Consider the following 9,775-nt stretch of genomic DNA (forward strand, 5'->3'; position numbering starts at 1 on the left):
CTTTGCCCTTCAGGCTCCGCCCCTCACCTGGGCAGTCCAGCGGGAGGTCGCAAACTGTGGAGTAGCATCCTCGGCAGCGGAAACGCCGAGAGACCTCCTGGAGGCCTGTGGGCGGGAACGCCGGGTCTCGGCTCCACTTGCCTTCCCAACCCCGGGCTCCTTGGGCAATTTGAGGTCTAGTAAGCCTACCTAAGTTCACCGGCCAGAGCCCGGGCCCCGCCTTCCCTGCGCTCATTGGCTGACACGCACCTCTCCGGTCTCTAGGACTCCTATTGGTTTGCGTAGACTTTCGGACCCGCCCTTTATGAGGTGTGTGAGCAATACCTGGTTGACTTATTTTTCTCCAGGGCTCTAATTGGCCTCCTTCGGATCTGAGACCCACCCCTGCCCTTCCACGCGAAGCCCCAGGTTTCGGCCCCGACCGCCTCCCTTTCCCCTGCAATTCTGAGCTCCGAAGGGAGTGCTTACCGCAGGGAGGGATGCAGGCCTGGACTGCAGAGAGAAAGGAAGCGTTACTGCCCGGGAAGTCGCGGGAGGTGCCCACCCTGAAGCTCCCCTAGAGGATGCGTTACTGGGCCGGATGCATTCCTCGGAGGCGGAGCCAGGCCTGCCTAGGGAGAGGAGCCAGGCCTGCTGTGTTCCACCTGGGGACCCGGCCAAGCCTGCAGCATTCCACCAAGCGGTCAGGCACGGGCTTGCTGCTGGCCATCTAAGGGAGGCAGGCCTGTGGCATGCACCAAGGAGGCGGGGCGGGGCTAGATGCTGGGCGCTCCTCAGGGACCAGTTAGAGAAGAGGCGAGGCCAGACTAGAAGGAGCCTGCTTTCACGGAGTGCACAGGGCCAGACCCCGAGATCCAGGAAGAGGCCCGGGCTAATCTGAGACAGGACCGCCCCAAGAAGGGGTCCTAGCTGGGGAGGAAACCTTCTTTCGAAGGGGCGGGGCCGGAACCCAAGCGGTCCACGCAGAAGGGCCCGTGTCCCGCGCGTGCCCCTCTCCCCAAGCGGCTCACAGATCCGCCACTGGATGGACTGAAGGGAGCGGCCGGCGGTCTCGGGAGTGGGGTTTTCTAACCGTGTCTGTGCCTGGGGGAAGGAGATGGGGTCTATTTTACCTTCTTTAAGCTGCATAATGACTTTCCGCATTTTCTCCGCCGCGTCGGGGAAGGCAACCTCAAAGGACCCTGGAGGGCGGAGGGAGGCCTTGTCGTAAAAACCCTTCATCTTTGGCCGGGCGGGATCGACTGGGCTTGTTGCCATGGTCGCTGTGCCCCTTCCCAGCCCCTCTCCAGCCCTCCCTCTCGGACACACACGGTCCCTTCTTTTTATCTTCTCCTACTCTTGTCTACCAGGAAGGCTGACAAGTCCCCAAGTCCTCTTCCTTCTGCTGCCTGACCATCTCCCTAGATCGTCTGCGTTTATCTTGTTGAAGGTGAAGGGGAGGATGAAGACCGGATTCCTCAGCAAGGTCTCCTAGGCCTTACACGGTCCAGCCTAGCCTCCTCCCCCTCTCTGTTCCATTCTTATTGCCCACCTTTTACTTCCCCTAATAGGAAAAGCGCATGCTCTAGCACCTCAGGGCCTTTGCACAGGCTGGCTTCCCTGTCTCTCCCTCTACTCCTGCTCATCCTTCATGTCATACCTTACACAGGCAGTGATGAATCTCATCAGAGTCACAAAGGGGTTCGAGGGTTAATGTCATACCTCATCATCCACTTGGAGATCTTCCTTGACCACAAGTCTGAGTCCCTGATTTTTGTCTCTTATAGTTCCCCATTCGCTACATTCATAGCTCTCACCAGTTTGCAATTACATATTTTTATATGTAGGGTGATAAGTCTGTCTCTTAAGTAAACGCATCCTTCTTTAGTGCTGTGTCCCCAGAACCCAGGAGAGGGTCCCGAGTCCTAGCAAGTGCTCAGTAAGTATGCGTAGAATTCCAGTATCCAGCTGGGAATGGAGACCTCAACTGTGGCCTGTGGCCCAAACTCATCCCTTGGATGTGTCATATTTATAGTCTGGAAAGTGTTAAAAAAAAAAAAAATGAACCAGTTGCCATCACAAAATTTGGAAAAGTCCCATAAAATGTTTGGCATCCGTTTTAAAAAAATTCGGAGGAGCCGAAACACGGACATGGAATTTCATGAGGCCGCAATGAACTGGATGGAGCTTAGGAGCAGCCTTCAGACAGGGGACACACCCGTCACCTCTTCATAGTCCCCACCTCGATTCATTTCTACTCTTTCACTTTCCTGTCCTGTGCCCTTACGGGTGTTGGAATCTTAACCACTTTAATAACCTCTAAACTGTCAGGTTTTCTGACTTTTTCCAAAACGGATGGCTGGATTGAGTGATGAAGGTCGTTCTGGAAATCAGAAATGTGGCAGGCTGTTCTAGGCTGAACCGTGTTCCTTCCAATTTCCTATGTTGAAGTCCTAACCCCTAGCACCTCAGGATGCGACTGTTGTTGGACACAGTCTTAAAGAGCTAATGAAGTTACCGTGAGGTCATTGAGGTGGCCTTAAGCCGGTATGACTCGTGTCCTCATTAGAGGAGGAAATCTGGACGCACGCAGAGAGGAGAGCACGTGAACACACAGGGAGAGAGAGGCTGGTCACCTCCAACCAAGGACAGCGGCCTCGGAAGAGACCAGTCCTGCCCACAATGACGCCTCATCTCGGTCTCCCAGCCTCCGGAATTAGGGAAATATAATTCAGGGTGCCTCGTTTCAGCCACCCAGTCTGTGGCACTTACAGCAGCCCCAGTGAACTAATACACACAGATTGCCAGTCACTTCCAAATAGCTGTTTACTAACAGATCACTACATTTCCCAGCCTTCCTTGCAACTAGCTCGGATCATGTGGCCTAGTTGTGGTCATGGGACCAAGTGTTGGCTATTGAGATACAGGTAGAGGTATCATGTAGAGGGGGTCACAGGAAGTAGCCTGAAAGAGAAGCGGTGTCATCTTGTCCATTCCTTCCCCCTCCTCCATCCTGCTGGGATCTGCTGGAGCTCGAGCAGGCCCGTAGGACGAGGACGGCAGAGCAGAAAGCTGGAAGGAGCTTGGGTCTCCAAGAAAATGGAGCCGCCATACTAGCCTTAAGTGCCTATCTCAGGCCTTAGTTTTTATGGGAGAAATAAACTTCTAGCGGGTTCTGTTGCGATTCAGAATCATACAAAAAGGGAGGGAACGGAGGGTACTGGCCAGAGGGGCTCAAACGACTACCAGGTCGAAGCTGGAGAGAGGGCGCTGCAGCCGGGAACTGGGTTCCAAATGAGGAGTCAAGGACTCATCGGTCTCTTCTTGGCCACAGAGCAGGCATGCGGTCTGGAGATGGCCAGATGATCGGGAGGATGTGGTCAGAATGGGGTGCTCAAATAAGAGGCCAGGACGTTGGAGGAGTCATACAAGAAATATCTAGGGGCCAGACCAAGTGATTCATGGGGCGGGTGAACATGGGATATACCAAGTGAGCTGTGGGGGGTGTGAGAGGAAAGGGGGGGGATGGAGTGAAATGTCCAGTGAGGCCAAGGGGCGGGGGTTACATCAAGTGAATCCCAAGGGGGCGAAGGTCATTGTTGGGAAGTCTCCCCTAAAACGCTGCCTGTCCTTAGGCGTGTCGACTGCTTCCGACGCTCTGGGTTTCAGTCCTGGCTCTTCCATGTCGCTCACCTGAGATATTCCCCACGAGTCCTTCGCCCTATGTGACTTTGGTCAAGCGACTTAACCTTCCTGATCCTCAGTTCTCTTGCCCCTAAAACGGGGACAGTATCGGTGTCTACCTCACAGGGTGCGGGGGGACTTAATGCCATAAAACAGAAAAGCATCCCCACCTCCATCCCCAACTCTGTGCCAGGTACCACTTAGTGACTGCACGAGATAATGCCTGTGAGCGCTTAGCATGGTGCTGGAAGTATCAACCACGAAACTAGTATTACCATTCCCAAGTGCGAGACGGGGAAACGGAGGCATGGAGGTCAGGAAAGTGGCTCGACATCAAATAGTTAGATGCGAACCCAGACGGTCGGCTCGAGGCCCCCATGTAACCACTGATCTCTTCCCCACACGCCTCACTCCATGGTTTATGTACACAGACGGTATCACCTGCCACCATCGAGAGCCACTCTAAGTCAATACGTCCCTTTCTCGGGTCCTCCGTCTAAGGGAGACGCGGAAGTCAACCTTGTGAGACCTTGCTCCACAGACGTCTGGTCCAGAGATGTCCAGGGTCTGTCCTCCCTGTCCAGCATCCCATCTAGAAAACATAGCTATCAAACGCCACCTCACAGGGCCTGTATGAGGGTATCCGTGTCCTTTTGGAGGATAATCAACGTCAATAACGCTCCATCTGGCCGGCAGGTGTACAGGGCAGCTTTGGCACATACTCAGATCCTTGATCTTCCATCTCCGTCCTCCTCATGGCCCCCCAATCCCCCTCAGCTCAGCCCTCACCGTGGACCACCGTGACCGGTCCGGCCACCACCTGCTTCTGCCCTTATTCCGCGTGGCCTTAGTCACATCTTCTTTCTCTGCCTCCTCAAAATCCTCCAATAGCTCCCCATCTCAAGAACAAAGGCCAAAGCTGGTCCAGGGCCTACGCAGGGATTCTCAGTGTGTGTTCTGGGAGCAGCGGCATCACCTGGAACTTGATAGGAATGGTTCTACGGATGCAGGCCATTCACTCCCTTGCTTCCTCCCTCCATGACTCCACTCTGCTGGCCCCAGGGCCTTGGCACTGGCTCTTCCTGCTGCCCGGAATGCTTTCCCCCCAGATTATCTGCATGGCTCTGTCACCTCGTCGGGTCTTTGCCCAATTGGACCTTGTCTTTTGCACCTCCCCTGACCAAACTGTTTAAAATGACCACCCCGTGGGCCCATTCTTCCTTCCCCTCGTTATCCTCCGGAGCACGGATGCCCGCTGCCCGGAATGCTGTCCCCCCAGATTATCTGCATGGCTCTCACTGTCACCTCGTCGGGTCTTCGCTCAGTTGGACCTTGTCTTTTGCACCTCCCCTGACCGAACTGTTTAAAGTGACCACCCCGTGGGCCCGTTCTTCCTTCCCCTCGTTATCCTCCGGAGCACGGATCGTGAACTGACATACTATTTCATTAGCTGTGTTTATGAGCAACCTATAAGCAACCTGAGGGCAGGAAGTCTGCAGGTTTGGTCACAGCTGTGTCCCTGGTGACGTTCCTGGCACATTCAATAAACATCTGTGGAATGTATTTATTGCACCAGCTTCTCCCGGCCTCCAGACCGTCCTCCACACGGCCCCAAGGGATCTCTCTACACCCAGCGCCGTCCCTGTCCTTGCCCTGCTCACAGCCCCGCTCCTTCGGGACGGAGCCTTAGATCTCCCTTACCTTTCGGGAGAACCCTGGACCCGAGTGCCCAGCTGCGTCCTGGATCTGTCCAGAGCCGCTCAGTCACGACGCCTCCGTGCCCGGCTCACCATCTACCTGCCCCTACCGCTTCTTCTCCCTGGCCCCCCATCTCAGGGGTGCCCTACCATCCACCGAGGCGCAGAGCCAGACCCTGGCACTGTCCCCTGACCCTCCTCTTCCTCTCTTCCTGGCCGGCCCATCGGAGCCAAGGCGCATTCCTCTCGCCCTTGGCTCGGCCCTGGACCCTCGCCTCTACCTTCACGGCCCCTGTGCCAACTCGGGCCTCCAGCCTCCGTTCTCACTCTGCTCCAGGCGGGGCCACGCACAGCCCCCAAGGAGTCTCGCTCCCCTCTTTTCAAAACATTCTGGGAGGAGACATTCTACATGGGGAGAAAGGGCGTCTCCTGGGGTCTTGTGCTTCCCCCCACCCCCGCCGGCCAGCTCTGAGGTCTTCGGGTCTCCCTGTGGGTGGGGGATGCACAGCTGGAGTCTTCTCCACGCTGGACCCGAGACCCCCTGGATCGATGAGAACTCCCCACCTTTGGGGGTCTTTGTCAAAATGCTGGGTGGGCAAGAGCAGGAAACAGAAGTAGTGGCAGATGTAGAAACAGGCCCTGAGCCCCTGCACCCCCAAAGTGGCCGGTTTATGCTGCACGACAGAGCCTGGGCGCCCTCACTCCGGTCCCCGACACTTCGAGTCTCTGGCATAAAGAATGTATGTTTTGGGCCAGAGGAATATCTCCTCCCTGAAGTCTGTCTCGTCAGGGGCCCGTCTCTCTCCCTGAGCTCCGAGGCCATCTGGGAGGCCAGGAGACCGTCCTACCTTCCAGGTAGGTAAGCTGAGGCCCAGGAGGAAGCAGCAACACGTCCAGAACCTCACAGCCAGGAATAAGGCGAGCCGCACGGCGAGGTCAGGACACATGTCAACCTGACCCCGACCGGGCTTCAGACTCCCTGTCCCTCCCGCCAGCACCTCCCTGACAAGGAGCTGGCTGCCCACGACCACCGCCTCCCAGGTCACTGTCGCACCCCCAGGCCCTCCGTGTACACGCACCATCTCTCGCGGGCTCCGAGCCCACGTCTCCCACTACCGCCGTCACCACCCCACTCACCTTGGGCGGTGGCCAGTTCCTGGAGGGACTGGGTCATCTGCGTGAAGGAATCGTGCAGGTGGCTTCTCTCGTCATAGTCTGGGGGCGGGGCGGGGGCTTGGGGGAAGCAGCTCGCCCCAATGCCGTGGCCCCTGTGTGGACGTTCTCTGTCTCTCTAAGACACCGTCTGTAGCTCCGAGTCACCGTGTCCCCCGTCTCCATCCTCCTGTCTCTGCGCACCCCCGCCCCTGCCCCCACCATCTCCTCTGGGTCTCTGCTCCCCCATCCGCGTCTCCCTCAGTCTGGGTGTCTCCAGGCCTCTCTGGTCCCTCCCTCTGCATACCCCACCCAGCACCCCGGAGGACGGTGGTGCGATCTCCTCACTGATTTCTGCGTCCAGGAGACCCCCGAAGGCGGCCGTGAAGGCGGCCTCGCACTTCTCCAGCTCCGGGCCCTCCATGCCAGCGAAGGTCTGGCAGATGCGGAGGCGCTCGGTGTAGGATGTGAAGCAGAGGAGACAGGCCCCGGCCGGGGTCCCGGACACGGTGAGCACCACGAGGGCGCACAGCACGGCGCTCACTGCAGCCGGCAAGGCCATCGCAGAGGATCTCGGGCTGGCGAGAAGCTGGCGACCTTTGTGAGGTCACCGTGGGATGGGGGAGGGGCTTTTGCTATGAGGTCAGAGGTCAGATTTCAGTTGCCAGTCAAACGCCAGGCTTGGGAGTTCTAGACGGGAAGGATGTGAGGCGTCGGGGGGGTCGGGCCAGCAATCTCCAGGCTGGTGGTCGGGCCGGACGCCAGGCTCCCAAGAACCTCACCTGTGACCCTGGACGTCCTCACAGGTTAAAGGGTCTCAGGGACCCAGAGGCCGGCAGTGTGGTGCGCGGGGTCCCGACAGGCCCTGGGGCGGGGCGACGGGGTGGGTCAGAGATGGAGACGCCCAGAGACACCAGAAGGCGCCACAGAGAGAGGTGGAGAAGGGGTCTGTGAGGCCACCGTGAAGGGACACACGGGAAACTCCAGACACAGCGCAGATGGAGAGACAAGAAAGAAAGCAAGAGATTTCCTGACTGGAGAGAAACCGTCTGAGGGAAGGGGCGGAGGGAACGCCAGCAAGGGCAGGGGACACGGCCCAGCTCCTCTTCCCCGGGGTCGGGGGCGCGGGCGGGGGCTGGGGTCCCCGCCCGGTGGGCGTCCCGCGCAGGGCGCAGCCTGGGGAAAGCTAGGAGGCCGTATAGTGATCTCCGTGGGTGTCCTCCTCAACTATACAACCTCCTACCTCAGCCCGGGGGGCGCGGCAGGCGGACAGACAGACGGATGGACAGACACTCAGGGGCCGGGAGGGCCGGGGAGGCCCCCGCTGCGATGGTGAGCCCCCGACACGGACCCACAGACACGAGCTTGTGTGCGGCGAAGGCCCCGCAAGGTCGGTTCTACGGGTGGGTGCCAGGACCCAGGAATCCTCCTCCGGCCCTCCTCCCCACGGAGCCCAGGAGTCAGTCCCTTGGCCCCATCCTCACGAGGGGACCCAGGAGTCCAGGCCCCCGGCCCCCTGCTCCCTCAGCCCCGGGGAGTCCAGGCAGGCCTGTCTGCCAGGGGAAGGCACAGCCTGGCTTGCCGTACGCCGGGTCAGAGCGAACCTCACCTGTTTTGGAGTTTGGCCTTTTGGGCAAGACAAGACGGCTCCCTGCCACCTGTCAGACTCAGGAATCCAGGGTCAGGCTGAGGCGGGCTAGGGGGACAGGAAACCTTCACAGCCTCTTTGGGCCGCTTCCCCCCGTCTCGTCCTTCTTTCGGCCTCTCGTCATTTATAACGATGACAGCTCTGCAGCCTGAGCTCCAGCACTGCCCCAGGCCCCTGCCGTCTCACAGGCCAGCGATCCAGGTGCCATCAGCATCCCCTTTGTGCAGGTGGGAAGGCCGAGCCCCGCAGAGGGGTGGGGACGTGGCCAAGGCAGCCAGCCAGAAAAAACCCAGCACCCACCCTCCCACCCCTAAGAGTGCTGCGGCTGGGGGCTGTCCCTCGGGCCAGGCCTCTGTCTCGCTCAGTGTCCGTCCAGGCCGGCCCGGCCCGGCCCGCTGCCTCGCACGCCCTCAGTCTCCCTCCGCGTCCGCGCCCTCCGCTCCCATCTCCTCCCGCATCTGTTTCTCCCTCCGCTCGGCCGCCTTCTCGGTGTGTCGCTCAGACGCCCGTTTTCCCTCGCTCCCTCTTCTCATTCTTTTTACCTCCTTTCTTCCTCCCTTTCTCCTCCTCCCTCCGTCTTTGTCCGTCTCATTCCCTCCCTCAGTTTCTCTGTCTCGCTGTCCTCTCCCCGTCTTTTGGGTCCCCCTCCCGCCCTCCCCCTTCGCTCCCTCTGCCTCTCTCCTTTCCTCTGCCTCTTTCTCCTTCCCTCCCTCCCTCCTAGGTCTCTCTCCTCCCTTCCCTTCCCTTCCCCCTTCTCTTCTCTCTCGCTGTCTCCCTCCCTTCTCTCTCTCTCTCCCTCCCTTCTCTCTCTCTTTCTCCTTCCTTCTCTCCCTCCCCCTCGCAGCTCCGAGCCAGGTCTGGAGCTGGGGGTGGGGTGGGGGTGGTTGGAGAAGGGGCCCAGGGCTGGGGTAGCGACCTGCTGAGGAGGGGGAGGAGAGGCGGGAAGGGGGCGGAGGAGGAAAGGGGGAGGCGGGGGGCCAGAGACGGGTGTGCGGTCCCCGCTCTCATCCCCCTTCCCTCCTTCCCAACCTCCCAGACCCTCAGGCGGGGGCGTGAGTCAGGCCAAGGTGGGGAGGAAGGGGAAGGGAGGAGGCTGCCCCCGCCCCCCCCAAACAACCTGGCCCGGAGCCCAGGCCTGGGTTCCCAGCATGCCCCGGGGCTGCCTGGGGCCTGAGGAGGGGGGTGAGGAGAGGGGACGCCGAGAATCTTAAAGATTTGCGGAGTCTGAGCATCTCCCCGCTCCCCCGACGAGATTCGCCTTGGGGAAACTGAGGCCCAGAGAGAAGACTCAGGACTTGTTCAAGGTCACCGGACGAGGCCTCGGTAGAGGCTCAACTCCCTGGGCCTATGGGCCGGATTTGGGGAAGTGGACGGGGCTAGCCTTCCCCCAGATCTGGGTCCCCCTCCCCCTCTCCGCAGACCCTGGGGAGCCCCCAAGGGTCAGAGAGCAGACCCAAACAGTCTGGCACCATGGCAACCAGCTGGCCCCGCCCCCTTAACCCCCGGAGGGCTGGACTCCAGCTGGGGCCGAAGTGGAGGTGGGGACGCCTGGGTTCGGGTAGAAAGGGGCTGGAGGCCCGAACCCCGGGGTTCCGGGGAGGTCGGGGGTGGGAGT

At 59.8% G+C, this 9,775-nt stretch overlaps 2 protein-coding genes across 21 annotated transcripts in view; both read right to left on the reverse strand.

Annotated features, from left to right (window-relative positions):
* SPACA6 (sperm acrosome associated 6) overlaps positions 1 to 6,616 on the reverse strand; it is a 12,235-nt gene extending 5,619 nt beyond the window's left edge. For 7 of the 20 annotated variants that reach the window (XR_003046836.1, XR_003046832.1, XM_025048026.1 and 4 more), the window contains exons 1-2: positions 469 to 4,898; positions 28 to 105 (exon numbers count right to left, since the gene is read on the reverse strand). Coding sequence is in view for 14 of the 20 variants with exons in the window: in XM_025048026.1 (XP_024903794.1) it covers positions 28 to 105; positions 469 to 1,257 (867 nt within the window). In the remaining 6 variants the exon portion in view is untranslated. The other 13 variants (XM_025048063.1, XM_025048066.1, XM_025048055.1 and 10 more) reach the window with 9 other exon arrangements.
* Positions 6,617 to 6,618: 2 nt separating this feature from the next.
* LOC112481238 (sperm acrosome membrane-associated protein 6-like) lies at positions 6,619 to 7,105 on the reverse strand. Its single transcript, XM_025048102.1, has one exon. The coding sequence runs from the start codon at positions 7,072 to 7,074 to the stop codon at positions 6,652 to 6,654; it is 423 nt and encodes a 140-aa protein (XP_024903870.1). The 5' UTR covers positions 7,075 to 7,105; the 3' UTR covers positions 6,619 to 6,651.
* Between the last annotated feature and the right edge of the window lie 2,670 nt (positions 7,106 to 9,775).

Source organism: Pteropus alecto, unplaced genomic scaffold (genome assembly GCF_000325575.1).
Source record: "Pteropus alecto unplaced genomic scaffold, ASM32557v1 scaffold41, whole genome shotgun sequence".
NCBI classification, from domain to species: domain Eukaryota; kingdom Metazoa; phylum Chordata; class Mammalia; order Chiroptera; family Pteropodidae; genus Pteropus; species Pteropus alecto.

What these genes read in the sequence shown, in the direction of transcription:
- LOC112481238 (XM_025048102.1), bottom strand. Translation starts at nt 7,074, where the DNA reads ATGGCCTTGCCGGCTGCAGTGAGCGCCGTGCTGTGCGCCCTCGTGGTG.